General features: G+C 33.8%; 1 protein-coding gene across 2 annotated transcripts in view; it reads left to right on the top strand.

The window, feature by feature from the left end:
- Positions 1 to 23,200, top strand: part of TBC1D32 (TBC1 domain family member 32) — a 209,355-nt gene that overhangs the window by 163,741 nt on the left and 22,414 nt on the right. The window contains exons 29-31 of one of the 2 annotated variants that reach the window (XM_055310422.1): positions 14,200 to 14,269; positions 15,994 to 16,109; positions 16,858 to 17,012. In XM_055310422.1, the coding sequence (XP_055166397.1) occupies positions 14,200 to 14,269; positions 15,994 to 16,109; positions 16,858 to 17,012 (341 nt within the window). The remainder of the gene's footprint in view (positions 1 to 14,199; positions 14,270 to 15,993; positions 16,110 to 16,857; positions 17,013 to 23,200) is intronic. The other variant, XR_008662516.1, reaches the window with a different exon arrangement.

Below are 23,200 nucleotides of genomic sequence, written 5' to 3'. Positions count from 1 at the left end.
TCTAACCATGGAAATGTATTCCGGTGGAGAAATTCTTTACTCTTCCGAAGATTAATTTCTTTCCACACCATTAGCCAAGTGCCAGGCGGAATAGATTTCGTTTCTTCTACTGTGCTTCTACTTTGCTAGCTTTGCAAACCAAAAATAGAATTCATTACCAGAGTGAGCAATTTCAGTCAATATTAAGTCAATTTTTCCAACTCATTTCGTTCTGAGACTATTATATTTACAATTAAATAGGTTGGTTATTTCAAATACTTAATGCTTTGATTAAATTAGACATTAAGTAGAGTAAGTATGATGCTACAGGTGTCACTGTTTGGTTGACTTTTTATCAGCAACTTGTTATGCTTTTCATAATGACTCCAGGGAGTAGGAGTTCTATCATCCCCATTTTTTGCTTTATTTCAATATACAGAAAATATTTTTAAGTCCACATCTATTTCATCTCCAACTTGCTCCATTTGATATGAAGAACAATTTCTTGTTCATTCATTTACTCATTATCTACTCACTCAGTGTTTAAGCTCCTTCCTATTATGTATCTCCCACATCAAGGTGTACGTGTCAATTAGTCACTGATTACCAGTGATACATCAGAGTCCCCTGAAGACATCCATTTTTGTCATTGAATTTATTTATTTTATCCCATCAATTTTGTCTTATTTATGAAGATTTTAGTTCCTGCTTCATAAGTTGTATTTATTCCTGGTTGTACGTAACAAAAGATTATTTCACTGAACTTTTGTAGTCCAAGATCTGTTTCTGTTTGTCAAGTTGTCATATAGCAAGCACAAATTTGAAATTAAAATGCCTCTTCTTAAAATATTTAGTAAATAGAAAACTATTTTCTGATTTCTTCATTCTTGCTTATTTTTTCTTTTTAAAATTTTTTATTTAAATTCACTTTGCCAAGTATAGTATAACACCCAGTGCCCATCTCATCGTGTGCCCTCCTTAATACCCATCACCTGGCCTTATACCCCCACCTGCCTCCCCTTCTGCACGCCTTTGTTTCTTTTCCAGAGTTAGGAGTCTCTCATGGTTTGTCTTCCTCTCTAATTTCTTCGCAGTCAGTTTCTCCCCCTTCCCTTTTGGTCCTTTCATTATTTCTTATGTTCCACATATGAGGGAAACCATATAGTAATTGTCTTTCTCCGATTGACTTATTTCAAACAGCATAATACCTTTCAGTTCCATCCATGTCACTGTAAATGTAAGTATTCATCCTTTTTTTGATAGCTGAGCAATATTCCTGTGTGTGTGTGTGTGTGTGTGTGTGTATGTGAGTGTGTGATGTTTTCTTTATCCATTCATCTGTTGAAAGACCTCTCAACTCCTTCTGTAGTTTGGCTGTTGTGGACATTGCAGCTGGGAACATTGGGGTGCAGGTGTCCTGTCATTTCACTATATCTGTATTTTGGGGAAAAAAACCCAGTAGTGCAATTGCTGGATCATAGGGTAGCTCTATTTTTAACTTCTTGAGGAACCTCCATGCTGTTTTCCAGAGTGGCGTACCAGTTTGCATTCCCACCAACAGTGCAAGAAGGTTCCCCTTTGTCCACATCCTCTCCAACATTTGTTGTTTCCTATCTTGTTAATTTTAGCCATTCTCACTGGTGTAAAGTAGTATCTCATTGTGGTTTTGATTTGTATTTCCTTGATGGCAAGTGTTGAGGAGCACCTTTTCATGTGCTTGTTGGCCATGTGAAGGTCTTCTTTTGACAAATGTCTGTTCATGTCTTCTGCCCATTTCTTGACTGGATTATTTGTTTCTTGGGGGTTGAGTTTGATAAGTTTTTTATGGATCTTGGATACTAGCCCTTTATCTGATACATCATTTGCAAATATCTTCTCCCATTCTGTAGGTTGCCTTTTAGTTTTGTTGACAGTTTCCTTTGCTGTGCAGAAGCTTTTTATCCTGATTAATTCCCAATAGTTCATTTTTGCTTTTGTTTCCCTTGCCTTCATAGATGTATCTTGTAAGAAGTTGCTGTGGCCAAGTTCAAAAAGGTTGCTGCCTGTGTTCTCTAAGATTTTGACAGATTCTTGTCTCATATTTAGATCTTTCAACCATTTTGAATTTATCTTTGTATATGGTATAAGAGAACAGTTCAGTTTCATTTTTCTGTGTGTGACTGTCCAATTTTCCCAACACCATTTATTGAAGAGACTGTCTTTTTTCCATTGGATATTCTTTCCTGCTTTGTCGAAATGAATTGACCATAGAGTTGAGGGTTCATTTCTGGGTTCTCTATTCGTTCCATTGATCTGTCTGTTTTCGTGCCAATACCATACTGTCTTGATGATCACGGCTTTGTAATACAGCTTGATGTGAGGCATTGTGATGCCCCCAGCATTGGTTTTCTTTTTCAGCATTCTTCTGGCTCATTGGGGTCTTTTCTGGTTCTCTACAAATCCTAGGATTATTTGTTCCAACTTTGTGAAGAAAGTCCAGGATAGTTTTTTTAGATTTATATTTATTTATTTATTCATTCATTCATCTATTATTCATGAGACACAGAGAGAGAGGCAGAGAAGACATAGGCAGAGGGAGAAGCAGTCTTCTCATAGGGAGCCTGATGCGGGACTGGATCCCAGAACCCCGGGATCATGTCCTGAATCAAAGACAGACACTCAACGGCTAAGCCACCCAAGTATCCCTCCAGGGTATTTTGATAGGGACTGCATTGAATGTGTAAATTACTCTGGTTAGCATAGACATTTTTTCAAAATCGTTATTCTTCTAATCTGTGAGCATGGAATGTTTTTTCATCTCTTGTGTCTTCTTTAGTTTGTTTCATAAGTGTTCTATAGTTTTCAGAGTACAGATCCTTTATCTCTTTGGTTATGTTTATTCCTAGGTATCTTATGGTTTTGGGTGTAATTGTAAATGGGATTGATTCCTTAATTTCTCTTTCTTCAATCTCATTGTTAGTGTATAGAAATGCAACTGATTTCTGTGCATTGATCCTGCCAGATTGTATGCTGCCACATTGCTGAATTGCTGTATGAATTCTAGCAATTTTGGGTGGAGGCTTTTGGGTTTTGGGAAACTTTTGGGTTTTCTATATACAGTATTATGTCATCTTCAGAGTGAGAGTTTGACTTCTTCCCTGCTGATTTGGATGCCTTTTATTTCTTTTTGTTGTCTGATTGCTGAGGCTAGGACTTCTTCTACTATGTTGAACAAAAGTGGTGAGAGTGGGCATCCCTGTCATGTTCCTGACCTTAGGGGAAAAGCTCTCAGAGAATGATATTGAGAATGATATTTGCTATGGGTTTTTCATAGATGGATTTTATGGTATTGAGATATGTTCCCTCTATCCCTACACTTTGAATTTAATCAGGAAAGGAGGCTGTATTTTGTCAGATGCTTTCTCTGTACCTATTGAGAAGATCATATGGTTCTTGTCTTTTCTTTTATTAATGTGATCTATTGTATTGATTGATTTATGAATGTTGAATCACCCTTGCATCCTATATATAAATCCCACTTTATTGTGGTGACTCATCCTCTTAATGTACTGTTGGATCTTATTAGCTAGTATGTTGGTGAGAATTTTTATATCCATGTTCATCAGGGATATTGGTCTGCAATTCTCCTTTTTGGTGAATTGGAAAATCTCTGGTTTTGAGATCAAGGTAATGCTGGCCTTATAGAATGAGTTTGGAAGTTTTCTTTCCATTTCTATCCTTTGAAACAGCTTTAGTAGACTAGGTATTATTTCTTCTTTAGATGTTTGGTAGAATTCCCCTGGAAAGCTATCTGGCCCTGGACTTTTGTTTGTTGGGAGGTTTGTGATGACTGCTTCAATTTGCTTGCTGGTTATTACTCTGTTCAGGTTACCTGTTTCTTTCTGTTTCAGTTTTGGTAATTTATGTTTCCAGAAGCACATCCATTTCTTCCAGACAGATTGCCTAATTTGTTGGCATATTTCTCATGATACGTTCTTAAAATCATTTGTATTTCCTTGGTGTTGGTTATGATCTCTCCTTTTTCATTTATGATTTTATTAATTTGAGTCTTTTTTCTTTTTAATAAGTCTGGCTGGGGGTTTATCTATCTTATTAATTCTTTCAGAGAACCAGCTCCTGGTTTCATTGATCTGTTCTCCAGTTCTTCTGGTCTCTATTTCATTGAGTTCTGCCCTAATCTTTATTATTTCTCTCCTCCTGCTTTGTGTATGCTTTATTTGCTGTTCTTTCCCTAGTTCTGTAGGTGTAAGGTTAGCTTGTGTATTTGACATTTTTCCAGTTTTTTGAGAGAGGCTTGTATATTGAAATGTATTTCCCTCTTAGGCATGCTTTTGCTGTATCCCAAAGATTTTGAACAGTTGTGCCTTCATTTTCATTAGTTTCCATGAATCTGTATAATTTTTCTCTAATTTCCTGGTTGGCCCATTCATTTTTTAAGAGGATGCTCTTTAACTTCCAAGTGTTTGAGTTCCTTCCACATTTCTTCTTGTGTTTGAGTTCTAGTTTCAAAGCATCATGATCTGAAAATATACAGGGAATAATCCCAATCTTTAAGTATCGTTTGAGACCTGATTTGTGACCCAGTATGTGGTCTATTCTGAAGAAAGTTCCATGTTGCCGTTGAGAAGAATGTGTATTCAGTTGCATTAAGATGGAATGTTCTGAATATATCTATGAAGTCCGTCTGGTCCAGTGGGCTTATTAAAAGCTCTTGGTTTCTTTGGTGATCTTCTGCTTAGAAGATCTGTCCTTTGCTGAGAGTAGAGTGTTGAAGTCTCATACTATTAATGTATTATTATCTAAGTATGTCTTTACTTTGGTTATTAATTGGTTGATATAATTGGCTGCTCCCACATTAGGGGCATAAATATCCATAAATGTTATGTCTTGATAGATCCTTAAGTATGTAAGTAAAGAGATATTATATCATGTCCCTCTTCATCTCTTAGTATAGCCATTGGTTTAAAATCTAATTTATTTTATATGAGGATCACAACCCTAGCCTTCTTTTGAAGTCCATTTGCATGGTAAACTGTTCTCCACCACTTCATTTTCAGTCTGAAGGTGTCCTTAGATCCAAAATGAGTCTCTTGTAGTCAGTGTATAGATGGGTCTTGCTTTTTAATCCAGTCTGATACCCTGTGTCTTTTGACTGAATCATTGCACTCATTCATTCATGTTCAGAGTCACTATTGAAAGATATGAATTTAGTGTCATAGTATTACCTACACAGTCCCTGTTTCTGAAGATTGTTTCCTTGGACTCCCTCTTTGCTTACAGGATCCCCTATAATATTTCTAGTAGGGCTGGTTTGGTGGTCACATATTCTTTCAATTTCTATCTGTCCTGGAAGCTTTTTTATCTCTCCATCTATTTGAAATGACAACCTTGTTGGATAAAGTATTCTTGGCTGCATTTTTTTCACATTTAGTACCCTGATATATCTTGCCAGTGCTTTCTGGCCTGCCAGGTCTCTGTGGAGAGGTCTACTGTTAATCTGATATTTCTCCCCCTATATGTTAGTAATTTCCTGCTCAAGCTGCTTTTCATAATTTCTATTTATCCATGAAATTTACAAGCCTCACCATTATATGCTGGAATGTGGATTGGCTTTTGTTGATTTATGGGGGAGTCCTCTCTGTCTCTTGGACATGAATTTCCTTCTCCAGATTAGGGAAGTTTTCAGCTATGATTTGTTCAAACATACCTTCTGGTTCTCTCTCTTTCTCTCTCTCTCTCACTCTCTTTCTCTCATTCTCTCTCTTTTTCCTCTGGAATCCCAATAATATGGATGTTATTCTTTTTCAAACTATCACTTATTCTTGGGAATCTCTCCTTGTGGGCTTTTAGTTGTTTTTCTCTCTTTTCCTCAGCTTCCTTCATTTCCATCACTTGTCTTACTCTCTCTTCTGCCTCACCTACCCTATCTGTTAGAGCTCCAGTTTAAACTGCATCTCAGAGTATTTTTAATTTAGGCCTGATTAGATCTCATTTCTGCAATAAGAGATTCTCTAGAGTCTTTAATGTTTTTCAAGTCTCACTAGTAATTTTATAATTGTAATCCTGAATTCTATCTCCGACATCTTATTTAAATACATATCCATTAGATCTGTGACAGAGAGTATTATCTCTTGTTCTTTCTTTTGTGGTAAATTCTTCCTTATAGTCATTTTATCTAGTGTAGAATGGCTTGCAAGAGGTGGTCATTTTCCTATTTGTAGAGTTCCAGCTGTTCTTTCTTTACATCTCAGGTTGAATTCATAGGTTGTTTAGGATGGTTTGAAAGTTATATATCTAGCTCTATTTGGGGGGCCAGATGAAACAAGGACCCCTACTCTCCCACCATCTTACCTTTCTCCCTGCTTAATGTTTTCAAAAGGGTTTTATTCACATTAATGTCACCTATATCTATTTAATATAAGTATTTTTTAGAGTATTTGATGTTTTAGTATGCTTAATACCTCCCATATTCTAACTTAAAAGCCTTTTGAAGATTTAACTGCTACATTCTTTAAAGTGATATTTATATAAAAATTAATATCCAATTTTTAAAAAGATTTTATTTATTTGTGGGAGAGACAGAGAGAGAGAGAGAGAGAGAGAGAGAGAGAGGCAGAGACACAGGCAGAGGGAGAAGCAGGCTCCATGTAGGGAGCCTGATGTGGGACTCGATCCTGGAACTCCAGGATCATGCTCTGGGCTGAAGGTAGGTGCTAAACCGCTGAGCCACCCACGGATCCCTTAATGTCCAATTTTAACTATATCCAAACTTCACTTTTATTTCTTTAAAGGTGGATCTCAAGTTCAGTGCACAGGAAATAAGCTGTAGAGGTCTTTAAAAATACAAATGACTGGACATTCACCCTCAGCAATCTCAGTCAATGGTCTGGAGTGGAATCTGTTTATCTTTACTTCTAAAAATACAGAGAATTTTAATGTATAGCCATAATTGGGAACCATTATCTGTTGAAATGTGTAGAATTAAGTTACTACTCTGAATATTCAGAAACATAAACTTTTAGAGAAGGAATAGATCTGGGAAATTATTTGTACACCCCAGAAAACTTAAAAGGACTCCTCAGGCAGACAGCTAGACCATTCTGGAAGGACTATTTCCTTCCATTGGGAAAAAGTAAGAACCTAGAACATGAATCGTATAACATTGAATGTCATAGTCCTTTTGGGCATCTCCTCTCACCTTGATCTTAACTATTCCATTCTTCACATACAGAGGTCAGCATCTTCTCCTAGAAGCCACCCTGATCTATAGCATACAATGTCATCAGGAATGTTCATCATTAGCACCCTTTGCCCACTGCACATTCCTCCTACTGTTAAGATATTTAGCTGTATTATACATTCCAAAAGAGAAATATTAGTATTACATGCACACAGATTTATATATTAATGAAGATAAATATTTCTCATGTTTAAAAATCCAGTTTTATAGGGACTAGAATTCTAAGTGTTAGCATCTAGTCTAAGTTAAAATTGTTCTGCTGATAGGTTATAAAAATCAATTTTTATATTAATACAGAGAAGTGTAATTCATGGATTAGAGAGTAGAAGTATGTTTAACTTTATGAAGAATTGCCAAACCATTTTCCAAAATAGTTGTGCCATTTTACACTCTCACCAACAATGTATGACAGTTCCAGTTGCTCCTTAGTCTTACCAACACTCAGTATTTTCAGTCTTTAATTTTAGCCATTTCAGTGGATGTGCAGTACTATCTCCATGTTTTTTAATTTGCATTTTCCTAATGACAGGTGATGTTGAACACTTCTTTTGAGATGTCTATTCAGATATTTTGCTTCTCACTCACCCCCATCATTTCCATAAGGGTTTCATAACTTTTTATATTTTAAGGTATAGATAATGGTTATAGATTATGGATACAATGTCTTGTCCAATTTATACTGCAAATATTTTCTTCCATTATGTAGCTTGTCTAGTCATTTTCCTAATAGTGTCTTCTGATGAATAGAAGATCAATTTTGATGAAGTCCAATTTGTCAGTTTTTTTTTTTCCTTTTACAGTCCGTACTTTCAGGGTTCTGCTCTGACAATCTTTGCTTCCATCAAGGCATTAAAGACAGTCTTTTATGCTTTGTAGTTTATCTCTTACCTGCAGGTCTATAATCGATTTTGAGTTATTGTTTGTGTATGGTGTGAGGTAAGGGTTTACATATTTTTTGCCTGATAGCTAGTTGTTCCAGCACAATTGATTGAAAAGCTTTCTTTTATCACAAAATTGCTTTGTATAGTTTGTCTAGACCTAATTGAGTGTATAAGAAGGAATATACAATTTGCTTGTTCTTACTCTTAGGGGAAAAGTTTTACATTGATTTTTGAATGATAATTCAACTTTGCATTTCTCTGGTGAATTCTTCTTAATCATGGTATGTTATCCTTTTACATTACTGAATTTGAATGGCTAATATTTTAAAAATATTTTTTCTTTTATATTCGGGTACAATATTGGTCACTAGTTTGCTTTTAATGTTTTTGAATTGTTTGGGGATCATGGTTATACCGTGCTTATAAATGTGGAAGATTATTATTATTTTACGTATTTGATAGAATCCACTGGTGATAACATGTTCGTCTGAGTATTCTTCATGTTATGCTTTTTAAAATACTAATTGAATTTCATTAATAAATGTAAGAATCTTTAGATTTTCTGTTTCTTCTTGGGTCTGTAGGATCGATCTATGGTGATATTTCCTCTTTTATTCTTATTATTGATAATTTGTGTTTTCTCTTTCTCTTTTTTCTTTATACGCCAAGTAGAGATTTGTTAATATTATTGATCTTTTCAAAGAACTAACATTTGGTTTTACTGATATCCTCTTTCTTCTTTATTTTTTATTTTATTGGTTTCTGTTACATTTTATTTCTTCTTTCTGTTGACTTTAGGTTTAAATTCCTCTTCTTTCTGTAGCTTCTGTGATGGAAGTTTAGATCATTGACTTAAACCTTTATTCTTTTCTAATAAAATATATGGAGCTATAAAGTTTCCCGTAAGCAATGCTTGAGTTGCCTCCCAGTGCATGTTTAGAAATGTCTTAGTAGGCAGCCCCAGTGGCACAGCGGTTTGGCGCCGCCTGCAGCCTGGGGTGTGATCCTGGAGACCCGGGATCAAGTCCCACATTGGGCTCCCTATGCGGAGCCTGCTTCTTCTTTTGTCTGTGTCTCTGCCTCTCGCTCTCTGTGTCTATGAATAAATAAAATAAAATTAAAAAAAAAGAAATGTCTTAGTAATCATTCCATTGAAAATATTTTCTAATTTAGCTTGCTAGTTCTTCTTTGACCTTGACTAATTTGCAGTGTGTTTCTTAACTTTCAAGAATTTGGAGATTTTCCAGAAATCTTTTTGTTACTCGTTTTTATTTTAATTCTATTGTGTTTATGGAATATTCTGCATATAATTTAATTTCTTAAATTTTTTTGAAACTTTGTATGGCCTAATAAATGTTCTGTTTTAGTAAATGTTCCATTGACAAGTAAAAAGGACATATTTATTAGAGTCGATGGTTGTAGTGTTCTATAAATAACCAATAAGGGCAATTTAGTTGGTCATGCTGTTCAGATTTTCTAGAAAATTTCTTTTTTTTTGTCTCCTTTTGGTACCAAATGCTGATAGAGTAGTAGTGTTGAGCTCTCTCCCAAATGCTGATAGAGTAGTTGTGTTGAGCTCTCTCCCTTTATTATTTTATGTTTATTGACTTTTCCCTTTAATTCTTAGTTTTTGTTCATGTATTGTAAAGTTTTCCAATTTGGTAAATATATATGTAGTATTGCTTTTTCTTCTTGATGAATTGACCATGTTATCATTTAAAAAAGTCTTTTATCTCTAATACTCCTTGACCTAGAGTATATTTTGTCTGATAATAATATAGACATTCAGTTCTCTTATGATTAGTGTTGGTATAATATGTTTTCCCATCCTTATTTTATTTTTAAAAATATTTTATTTATTTATTCACGAGAGACAAAAAAAGGAGAGGCAGAGATACAGGCAGAGGGAGAAGCAGGCTCCATGCAGGGAGCCTGATGTGGGACTCGGTCCTGGGTCTCCAGGATCAGGCCCTGGGCTGAAGGCAGCGCTAAACCACTGAGCCACCTGGGCTGCCCATCCCATCTTTCAGTTTAAAGGGCATTTAAAGATACATAGCATATAGTTGCATCTTGCATTCTGTTTTTAATTCAGTCTGAAAAGTTCTGCCATTGATTGTTGTTTTTAGACTATTTACATGATTACTGATATTTTAAAATTTTATCTATGATTTTGATATTTTTATCTACTGTGAATTAATACCATGTCTTTCACATAAGAACCTTACAAAGTTTATTTCCATTTGTCCTTCCTATGTGCTAATCTTTCTATGCATTTTACTTTTACACTTTATTTTTCCTGTGAGTCAATTAGTTTTAAGTAAAGAAACGAGAAAATTATTTTGTATTTACAATTTCGAGTATCTCTGTATATGTGTCAGTTGTGTGTGTGTGTGTGTGTGTGTGTGTGTGTTCATCTGGTCTATTTCTCTTCAGCCTGAAGGACTTTACTATTTTTTGTTTTGTTTTGTTTTTGAGTATAGTTGAGAAGCAATGTTGCATTAATTTCATAATATACAACATAATGATTCGGTAAGTTTACACATTATGCTGTGTTCACTACAAGTGTAGCTGCCATCTCTTCCCATGCATTGCTATTATAATATCAGTGACTATATTCCTTATACTGTAGCTTTTATCCCCATTACTTATGCAATCCTTATGCAATCCATAACTGAAACCCTTCACCCATTTTGCCTAACCCTCCACTCACTCTCCTGTGGCAACCATCAGTTTGTTCTCTGTATTTATGGGTCTGATTCTGTTATTTGTTTGTTCTTTTTTTTTTTCCCTATAGGAGTGAAACCATATGGTATTTGTCTTTCTCAGTCTGACTTATTTCACTTACCATAATACCTTCTAGGTCCATACATGTTGTTACAAGTGGCATGATCACATCTTTTTTTATGGCTGAGTAATAACTTGTGTGTGCACACACATGTGCACATAAATATACCACATCTTCCTTATCCACTCATCTATCAATGGACACTTAGATTGCTTCCTTATCTTGGCTACTGTAAATAATGCTGCAGTAAACATAGGGATGTGTGTATCTTTTTGAATTAGTGTTTTCATTTTCTTTTGGGTGGATACCCAATAGTGGAATTAGTGGATCACATGACATTTCTATTTTTTAATTTTTTAGGAACTCCATACTGTTTTTCACAGTAAAAGTACCAATTTATATTCCCACCAACAGTGTACAAGTTGTCCTTTTCTTTACATTTTCACTAACACTTGTTATTTCTTATCTTTTTGGTTTTAGCCATTCTGAGATGTGAGGTGATAGCTCATCTTTGATATTTGCACAAGAATGTTCAGAGCTCTTTATTCATAAATTCAAAATCTGAAAAAATAAATACAAATGTCCCAGAAAAATAAATTTCAACATATTTATGTAATGGAATACTACTTATAATAAAAAAACTGTCAACACATGCTACAATATGAAATGAATCTCAAAACATTGTATTAAGTGGAAAAAAAAAACACAAAAGGGTACATGCTGTGTGATTCCATTTATATTCTATTCCAGGTAAAGCTAAACCAGTAGTGAAAGAGATTAGATCGGTGGATGGTTTAGGAATTGGCTAGAAGGGAGCATGAGGGAACTTCTAGGAGCTGAAAATATTCTTTATCTTAGAGGAGTGTAAGTTATACAGCTTGTATGCATTTGTCAAAATTAATTGAACTGTACTTTTAAGATCTTTATATTTCTTTGACTATAAAGTTTACCTCAATAAAATAATCTTACTAATTTAAAAAAATCAATCTTATAATACACTTTTAGGATAGTTGATAGGAGATAGATCTGTTTTGTGGCTATAAAAATATATATAAGGCCAAAATATTTACTTTATTGAAACTCCCTAAATTTTGCAAAATCAGCCAGTGTCACCAATACTACAGCACTAAAGTTTTATGTTATTTGAGCTTGGGAAACTGAATTGCAATTAATAATAAAATATAGGATCATCAGGAGTATATTCAGGTACTGACACATTAAGAACCTCCTGGTTGCTACCAAATGAATTTAATCTGATTGTGTTATAGTGGACATTGGAAAAGCTGTTTAAATTATGGCTGATTTTTAAAAATGCTGTTGATAAGACTAAAAACTTGAAATTATGGTGAGCATATGAATTATGATTAATAGTTTTAAAAATTGGCCATTTCTGAGTGTGAGAATAATTTGTGACATATATGTTTTTGGTAGAAAGTAATAGAAACTCTTTTTTTTTTTCCCTAGGAGAAAAATAATGACTCATATAAATGAGCCATATATATAAAACTCTCTTTAGCAATCTGTGCATCTAGAATGTATATCTATTAGTAAAGTTAGAGTCTACAAATAGGAATTCTAAGATATATAAAAAATAACTGCTCATTATAGGTCAAGTGCAACAATAATGCTAAGTTTGTGTTCTGATCTGAATAAGTAAAACTCAGATATAGCTTGTCAAGAAGTGAACTGAGCAGTTAAGTTTATTTTATTTTAATTAACTTATTTTTAAAGAAAATTACCATTCGAGGTGGGTAAAAGACCAGTCTGGTTTGCCTGGGGTTATGGGGGCTTCTTAGGGCATGAGACTTTCAGAGCTAAAACCATGCAAGAGCTGGGCAAACTGGGAGAAACAGGGTAACTTACTTCGAAGAGTGCTAAATGATGGATTGTTGCTGACCCAATGAGTAGATGTTTGATAACAGTGATGTTTAATTTGTGTTCTTCCTTATATCTGTAGATCTCAAGTCTAACCATATTTTAAGGTTCAGTTTAAGTGCCAGTTCTTCGTAATCTCTCTCTTTCTTAATTCACATAGCACTCTATCTGTACCATTCTTGTTCTACTTAGTCCTTTAAAACATCCTTAGCGGAGTTATCTATATATGAATTTTATCTCTGACACTACAGGGAAAGTTCCTTTAGGGCATGATGTATTATTTATCTTCTATCCCCTATAGCTTCTAGCATGGTGCTCCACACTTACTTTATCAGAAAGGATGTATTAACAGAAATGAATGAGTCCACAAGTTAATTAGATTATACTGATAGAATGAGATGCATCAGTGTGTAATGGAAGGAAAAAAGAAAAAAAAAACTGATAGGAGTGTGAGAAATCTACCTTTTAGTCCTCTTTACCACTAGGTAATTATGTAATTTTGGACAATTCCCTTAATAGTGTGTGCATGTTTATGTATGCATGCACATGCATGCTACAGTTTCTTTAGCCAAAAAATGAAAATTTCAACTAGAACCCTCAGTGCCAACTAGTGATGTTTTTGAGCATTCACCGTTAGTTTGGTCATCCAGTCTTCTCCAGAACTAATCCGAATTTTCAGCCTCTCCTATCGTCCTCTGTACAATACAGCCTTCTCACTTTTGGCAGATCATGATTCCTACTTCATAAAGAAAATCCACCTGCTGGAAAAACGTTGTTCACTCTACCCTCATATACTGTTATATATTTTAAGTAGTATATTGATTATCCCTTTTTGACACTCATTTTTAAACCTTTAAGAGGAGGGTGCCTGGGTGGCTCAGTCATTTAAGCATATGTCTTTGGCTCAGGTCAAGATCCCGGAGTCCCAAGATGGAGCCCCACATTGAACCCCAGCCTTTCCTTCTCCCTTATCTCTGCCTCTCCCCCAGGACCTGCTCTCTCTCTCACTTTCCCTCTCTCTCAAATAAACAAAATCTTAAAAAAATCTTTAAGAAGTAAATAGCCATACTTAGACATATTTGTAATTAAAAATATATGCATTGCCTGATGAAAGTACAATATTCTAGATTGTTCTTGGGTTAACAGCTTTTGTGTTGTGATATGGGCTGAGTAAAAATAGATTGCTTTAAAACTACAATTAGTTGTTTTGTATTTAATATGCTTTTAAATGATTGTTATAGGAGAAAAGTTATTTGTAAAAAGTTTCCTGTTAATTTCTTTGAAAATATAACTGACAGCTCTTAAAAGAACAAATTCATCAGTTTTCAAAATTCACATTAAAATATGTAAAAATATGACTTTCATCAATTTTCAATTAAAATGTGATTATTATGCAGACTTTTATACATTTTTATAACTCAGTTTTCTATTGTTTGTAGCTACTGATGCAAATGTGAAGAACGAAAGTCTTTCATCTGTGCAGCAGCTTGGCATTAAAATGACTGTCAGGTATATTATAGGGAAATCTCTCCCTTGCGCATTTCTAGAATTTGTTTCATCTACCTGATATGTGCTTAATGGTATTTAACAACCAACTATTTTGTGTACTTTAAATGCAGAATTTATCATTCAGAAAATAATAACTTTGTTTTGGGGATATTGGCATATGATTATATTACCGCTGCTGGTAAATCAGTTATGGTTCATTATCATTTCAGAGGCTAATTACAGTATGTTTAAGTCTCTATGACTACAGGTTTTTTCCCAAAAAATGCATTGTAAAATTCAGCACATTAGTAGCACAATCATGCCATTTTATAAAATATGATAGATTTTAATTGTCAAGTTATGGTGATGAGTACAAAAGTACCTTAAGGATAGACACAGAAGTTAAAAATGAATAAACCAATTATAGTAGTTTGAATTTTTAGTACTCAAATTGTAATTTTCAAAAGAAATAAGCTAAACAGCCTACTGGGAATTAAGGAGTAAGTCTCTCTCCTGCTTATTAAATGAGGATTTTAATAGTTCCATGGTACTTCAGTGGGTAATCTTTAGAATCAAGTATAAAAAATATGCATATGGAAGCTTTTAAAAAGACTATTTTTATAAATTCATAGCATGATAATGAAAAGTGTGATAGTAATTCTGGCTCTTACCAGGTGGATCATCACATAAAGCATGTATCTCATTGTTTTGTGACCCTATATCTGCCTTTTATTTTGTAATGTCCAATTTCTATTCTGAAATGGAATCCGTAGATAACATGAGCAGATTAGTCACGTATTTTTAAAATTCAATATAGTGGCTTATTGGTAAGAAATAAATGGAAAATGATTTGTAATGAAATGTTTGTACCCAACTACTATATATGACATAACTGTCAACCCCATAGAATCATTGTGACTTTGGCAGCTGCAAATAGAGACTGGTGGTATTTTGATGCTACAAATACTGCTCGAGTTTTGCCACCGGCAAAGTGACTTTCCAAAATGGTGAATGAGTCTCAGGCTTCAAACAACAAAAGTACTGTCTTTTCCTGATTTACACATAGTTGCCTTCAGTGTATAATAAAAAAAAAAAAATAGAGAAAAAATATTCTATGATTTTATATAAAACAGAATTGGTTTCAGATAATTATAAATAGCTTCTTCATCCATGCAAATAACAGGCAGGACATTTGCAAGTAGTTGTGCAGGACTGTCCCACATCTAACCTCCTGACCGACCATCACACACCACCTACTATTAGTAAACCCAGTCACTATGCAATCAAAAACACCCCGCATGAATTTCTCAAGTGGCCACAGGAGGGGAAGTGCCTCCTCTCAGAACCTCCGGACTAAAGATCTAAAATTGCTTCTAGACTTAACATTCAGTCTAATTTGTCAACATTACATGTTTTAGATTAAGTTCAGGAAAAATGATTATATTCTTCTCATCTATAGTGTCTACGTTTTGCTCTCTCATTAGTGTTTTATTTTTCCTTAAAGTTGTCAGTATTTACCAGGTAACTATTGCTAATCCAAATGTAACTATCAGGAACTTACATTGAGTGTTAAGCTTTCCCTATAAGTGTTCTGGATAGCATAGTTATCCTAGAGGTAGAAATTTGAAAACTTAAAAACCTTGGGATCTCAAGAGCACTATGCTTGATGGCTTTTAAAAAGTGAATTTGCAATGCCAGGCCTGATGTTTTTCAATTTTATATGTTTTCGTGGGCTTTTAATGTAGATATGGCAAGTTCCTCAACCTGTTAAAAGACAGTGCAGAAAATGATCTTACCTTGGTTTTAAAGCACTGTGAGAGATTCCTGAAACAGCAGCAAGCTCCCATAAAATCTTCTCTTCATATCCTTTTTGAGTGGATTCACAGTAATAGAACATTATTTATTTTTCATAATTCTTTGATAGGGTACCTTAACACATTTATACTAAATAATACTTTAACCTATATTGCTGATTCATTATGATGCACCTGAAAGTATTCTGTATTTTAAATATTAATTTTATTCAATTCGGTAGTAATTACTAAATTCAGTCTTCTTGAATCTAAAAGTGATTAAAGTTATTAGGCTTTATTTTCAGATATATATATAAGAATTTTAAAAATAGGTTTAGGATATCTAGAATAAGAATTTTCTAGAGTTAGTAAATCTAGAATAACAACAGAACATACAATTTATTTTACTTGAATTAATTATTTTTCAGAAATAGGTTTGACTTGAAGGGGAAAAAATATATACAAACCATTTGCATTACCAAATTCTAAAGATGTATGGATTTTTAAAATATTTGATTATGCTAGTAATTTAGCAGATAACCTAAACCAGAGAAGGAGTCGGTACTATTATTTTAATGACTTGAATAAATGTTGCCACAAAGCAGATCGTTTTTTCTGCATTTGCTAGTGCCATTGGCCTCCATTACTTCTGTAAGTAAACAGCATATTAGCTTGTAAATTGGTTGAAGATAAAATGAGGACTAGGTATCAATATCTCTTTCCTGATAGCAATCCTGGAAGTGAATATTAATGAAGTTCTTATATTTCATCTTGTAAGATAAAATATTGCAGAAGTTCCTTAACTGTGCTGTTCAGTCTGCCTGCAGGGGAGTTATGCTGGCCATGACTGGTTTGTATCTTCTTTGTTCATGATAATGTTGGGAGACAAAGAAAAAACACTTAGATTTCTTCAGCAGTTCTCCAGGCTTCTGACCTCTGCTTTCCTTTGGTTGCCAAGACTACATATTTCTGTAAGACTTTTTATTCTGTCTTTAAATGAGTATGTTAAATGTTAAGGCAAATCCAATTTAAATTTATTGGGATCTTATTTGTAGAGGGCTCTGTAATAATTTATGTTCATTTTGTACCTGAATGCTTTTTGGCTGATTCTCTTTTAAGATACAGATTTGACATTTTCCCAAATACTTGGTGTCTTACACCTAATGGTATCTGAATGGAAGATTAGTGATAATAGACGGATTAATAATTTTAAACTTGCCATTTATGTAAATTATAAAAAGTATATATAAAAAGAACTAATGAATGTTTTTTATTGTTACTTCGTTAGAAAGAATCAGATAAATTACAGTATAAGAAGATCAATCAAAATTTTCAAAATATTCTGCAGAGGGTGAAAACTAGACATTTTGGAAATCTATGATGAGTTCTGATGATGGTATTATAGTGTATTTTAAAGGATTTTACTAGCTTTGTGAGACTTTAGAGTTTAGTGATAAAAGCATCCCTCAATTTACTGACGTTTCTATATTTCATTTTACTTACTGCCATTAAGATCTCCAACATGGGGAAACTGTCTAGTGTACAAGATAGGCCAATATGTCCCAAATCTTTCCTACGACATACTGCGCATGGACAATGCAATCACATGGCACTCAAAGATAAGTTAAGGAGCTGGAGCGTATTGGAGTTCAATGAAAACATATATTACATGTTTCTACAGTATATATTGTGATAAGGAACACAAAAGCCAAGAATCAAGGAGGAATATATTATAAATATTGAGATTCTATAATTTTATGCTTGAAATAGCTGGATGTAATTCCTGAATAAGAATTTCCAGCGCTTGTACTTCAGCATAATGAGAAATTTGCTCACATGAACAAGCAGAAGCAAATGGCAAAAGAGTATATACCAGTTTTTCTCTAATCAATGGAACTACTTTCCTTCTGTTCACCAGAATTTGAAAAAATCTCTAAATTGTACATGAAGATTTTAAAAATCTTAGATATTTCCCTCCTCCATTTATAAATGTAATGTTGAAAAATCTTTTGATAATTTTGATAATGAATATAGATTTTGAATCCAGGCATACATTTTCATGTCAAGCATTTGAGAATGATACCTGCTTTCCACTAGCTTAGCATTCAGATTGTGGCACTGCCAAATATCAACTTTTTAAAAAAATATTTTTATTTGTTCATGAGAGAGAGAAGCAGAGACCTAGAGAGAGAAACAGGCTCCTCGTAGGGAGCCCGATGTGGGACTCCATCCCAGGACTTGGATCACACCCTGAACCAGGGGCAGACGCTCAACTGCTAAGCCACCTGGGCGTCCCAAGAGTCCACTTTTTTTAACCATAATTTTATAAAGTTGGATTTTTTGCTTTGAATCTACAGACTTTTTCATAACATTACTTTTAATGTAACAGTGATGTTGTGCTCTAATAGGTTTTTTTCCCATAAAATTGAATTCAAGCAAGACTCTAGCAACTTGGATTTTATTAGATTTATTTTAATAGCATGATTGAATATGGACTGTAGATCTGTGAATGGAATGGAGTGACATATTACTCAGGGTGTTTAGACAAACTTTTTTTTTTTAAAGATTTTATTTATTTATTCATGAGAGACACAGAGAGAGGTAGAGAAATAGGCAGAGGGAGAAGTAGGCTCCTCATAGGGAGCCCGATGTGGGACTTGATCCCAGGATCAAGGCCTGAGCCAAAAGGGATCATGGCCTGAGCCAAAGGTGGATGCTCAACCACTGACCCACCCAGGCATCCCTATTTAGACAAACTTTTGACATAAAGCCTTGACACTTTTCTGTTGGTGCAACTGTCCTATCCATGAACACTTATGCAGTGCCTTATAGTGTAGTTACTAATGTTTGAACAGTCACAACTGCATGGTATAAATGCTTTTGATTTAATCATCTTATGGATTGGTGCTTTTTCTATGCCACTTAGTGCATTCTGTAATCATCATAATACAGTATTTACTATTTTGTTTGTTCCATTGGTCTCAAACATTGCAGTGACACTTTCTACGCATGTTGATAAAATAAGTTAACCTGCAGTTTTGGTGAGGTACTTTGGCTTTAGCTATTAATAGCACAAACTTGTCCATCATCTTTAGCTCAGTCTCATTATTATAATCAACCTTAAAAAAGCTTCATTCAGCCTGTGCCCCAGACCTACAACCCAGACCTGCATTCTTCAGCCTTATTACCCCATTTCTCTTCTTCTGTAGCCTATGTTAATTCCTATTATGCAACTTCATTTGTGTATGTATTTATACACTTAAATGTGTAAGCACTAGGAGGGGAGCTTTTTCTGTTTTGTTTACCATTGTGTTCCAAGCTATTTCCAATAGTAATTAATTCAACAAATAGGTGTTGAGTGTGTGAATTAGTATTTAAATACAAATATATATAGGACAATAAGCTTTTACTACTTTAAAAAATTATTTAAAAGAGAATAGTCCTTTGCATTAAGAATGTTGTAAGCAGATTGCATCAAAAGGTGTAAAAAATTGGGCTCAGATAAGCAATATAGGAAATAATGAAATATTATTTTGAAGTTCTCAAAATTTTATAGACTATGACTATATACTCATGTGAAATAAAAGTAATTTGAAAAAAATTTTCCTTTGGAGCCATTTAGACCAGACGGATCATTTAATGTATTGACTGTATTAAATTATCTTCTATTATTATTTACTCTTTAAGACCTTCCTAAATAATAATATATTAATTCTTTATGGAATTTCATCAAGAATTAGAATTTGACTAATTTTAACATAAGTTAATAAAATGATAGATTAAAAAAGATTAAAAAAATCTATTATTTCCATGTAAGAATACCTAATCTCAGATAGTAATTTCAATAAAATTAACAATCACATATGCCTTCTGTTAGTAAAACTTATGCAAAAGGAAAACAAAATTCAAATAAAAAACTATTTCACATTCACATACAGACAAAAACTCCATTGATGATAAATCAAGCTAAAGTAATAGTCAAAAAACTAGTATAGTTCTGCAGGAAGATCATGGGACAGTTATTGTATTTTACATATATAAAAATGTGTGTGGATATATACATTTATTCCTTTCTTACTCCTCACAAAATAAAACCAGTTAACAAAGCAAGTTTAGAGTTAACAATTCCTATACCATTCAAATGTACATTTAGATTTAAATATTACAACCATCAGCATGTCCTGGCACACTTGTAACCATTTGCAAGGCATTAACAATAGTTAATCATGTGACCTGTTACTTGTAGGACAGAACTAGTGTCAAAACCCCTTTCTTGTGTATATAACTTAAATCTTAGATCCATATTTAAAGATTTCATTTTCCCATGTGCTTACCCCCCTCCCCAGAGAGGAGAAAGATTTGTTTTTTAGAATTATAGAATCAGAGTTAAAAGAAAAAAAAAGTTTTCTATTCACCTCCTGCATGATGCACGTGATGCACAAATTAACTGCAACATTACCAATAAAGCATGGTCCATTCTCTGCTGAAAGATCCCCAGAGTGGAGGACTGGACTGTACTAGATTGGATCCACTTAAATTGGTTTGGAGAGTTTATCTTTTTCATAGGGTCTTTCTATTTAATTTCCATAAAAACTTGGAACTAGTGTCAGGAATGGAATGACTCATCAGAACTACCTGTAGTGGAAAGGAAAAACCAAAAGACTGCTTACTAAGGTCCATTTTTTAAGACCTGTAGCTTTCATTTTTAATCACTACAGTAAAACATTCTAAAGAGTGTTATTTTATAAAGTCCTTGCTTCATGTTATGATACTTTCTAGTATATATCAACCCAAAAGATTTTACTGATATTCTTTTTCACAATTAAAGCATAGTTTGTATGTTAGTTTTATGTTACTTACATGATATATTAAATGCTGTTTTCCTATATGTGTTGTGCTATATTCTGAATTTTATTTGGAGTTATTACCTTTATTAAAAGTTGCCATCTTTTCAGAGAGTTGTGACTAAGCAAAATACAGCAGAACACTAAAAGTATAACAAACAGACTTCATAATTTGATGATTCAGAAGACTCTGTTGTATTTAGGCGAGTCACAGCTGTCATTATTGATCTGGTTTATGAACACTATTTACCATAAATTAGGGTATGTAATGGCAATTAATAGACCAATTAGTAAAACTTTTATTATAAGTGAGTGTATTATGATTACAATATGCAATCATTAACATCTTTTGTAATTCAATCAATAATTTGTTGCATAGCTACTCTATGCAAGGGTTGGTGTTGGGTGCTGTATTGTTTACAGAAAAGTATGGCATGATTTCTTCCAACAGAGGATAATCTATAAGAGTAGAAAAACTCATGCCTAAGCTTTGGGACTCCATTATATAATAGCTTTTTTTTTTTTTTTTTCTGAGAGTGTAATTAGCCTTTTGTCTCATCTCTGAACACACCTACTCTGAATATATTGTTTTCAATGCAACATAGAAAAGATACATTATAAGAACTGGGGCACCTGAGTGGCACAGTGGGTTGAGCATCTGCCTCTGCTCAGGTTCCTGGGGTCCTGGGATTGAGCCCCATGTTAGGCTCCCTGCTCAGCGGAGAGCCTGCTTCTCTCTCTGTCTCTGCTTGCCACTCCCCCAGCTTGTGCTCTCTCTCTCTTTCTCTTTCCCACTCCCCCTGCTTGTGTGCTTGCTCTCCTCTCTCTCTCTCAAAAAAAGAATTATTTCTTATGCATACATTTCTTACACTACTATTATACATATATTTGGAAACATTACCTAAGCTTACATTGAAAATTAATATATATGTATAAGCTGGGTTTTTTGCTGTTTGTTAGATTTGTTAATTCTACTATGCAAATAGTCATTAGTGAAACATGTATTTCATAAAAGAAGATAAAGGATACTAACTCTGTGTGTGTGTATATATATATACGTATATACATATATATGTGTAAAGATTTACTTTAGAGAGACAGATCATGTGTACATGTACATGTTGAGGGGTAGTGGGCAGAGGGTGAAAGAGGGAGAGAGAATCTCAAGTGAACTCCCCACAGAGTTCCAAGCCTGAATAGGAGCTCAATCTCAGGACCCTGAGATCATGACCTGATCTGAAATCAAGTCGGACACCTAACTGACTGAGCCACCCCAGTGGCTGTCAGTGTATATTATTTATTTATTTATTTATTTATTTATTTATTGTATTTATTTATTTATTTTAAACTTCATTTTTTTAAAAGATATATTTATTCATGAGAGAAACAGAGAGAGAGAGAGATTGGCAGAGACATAGGCAGAGGAAGAAGCAGGCTATTTGCATGGAGCCTGATGCGAGATTTGATCCTGGATCCCGGCAGAATCACGACCTGAGCCAAAGGCAGCTGCCCAACTGCTGAGCCACCCAGGCCTCCCAGTGTATATTATGTTTAACTACTCAAAAGAAAGTTTGTTTTTGTCCTAGACATTCATTTGAGGTTGACTGTCCACTGTCCACTAATATGCTATATAGTTATGTCGGTAGTCCTCAGTATATACAATTATTTTGTGTGTACTATGTGGTATCTCTGAGAGCCTGTCATAATATATATATATTTCTACATACATTCTTATATATGTATGCAATGTGACATGATAAATTGTCTTTTAATGATGATGATTTATAAAACAGGAAAACCACTGATAAATTACCTCACTGGTTTCAGAAATTTTAGTATAGAAGTTAAACCTAAATCCTTAAAAGCACTTTAGCAATAAAGTTTGAAAGAAATCCTTATTTTAACTTGTATACAATTGTTATATATAAATTTAATTTGTTTTAATTTAAAAGCATTAATTTTCTTTGTTACAGTTACCCAGTAAAGGTAAGAACATAAAATGCCTTTCTGGAAGTTTCTGAATTATGTATTCTTCAGAACTAATTTGAATATAAATTTTTAGTACAGGTTTATCAGGTATAGTTGCTAGTGTATCAGTTTTTCTTGACACAAAATGATGCCTCCCAGGTTTATTCTTTGTTTTAAAAATGTTGTGGTTAGATAATTGGATTTATAGAAATACTCATTGAAGTATTATAGAACAATCATGATGACATAAATTGTACCTAAGAGCCAAACTGAAAATATAACCAACTTTATGAAGAAGTTGCTGAAAAGTGCAGGTTTGTAAGATATGCATGTATATGTACATATAA

Source organism: Nyctereutes procyonoides, unplaced genomic scaffold (genome assembly GCF_905146905.1).
Source record: "Nyctereutes procyonoides isolate TBG_1078 unplaced genomic scaffold, NYPRO_anot_genome, whole genome shotgun sequence".
Taxonomy (NCBI): Eukaryota; Metazoa; Chordata; class Mammalia; order Carnivora; family Canidae; genus Nyctereutes; species Nyctereutes procyonoides.
Note: the sequence above shows the minus strand (reverse complement) of the source record. Positions and strands in the feature narration are given on the sequence as shown.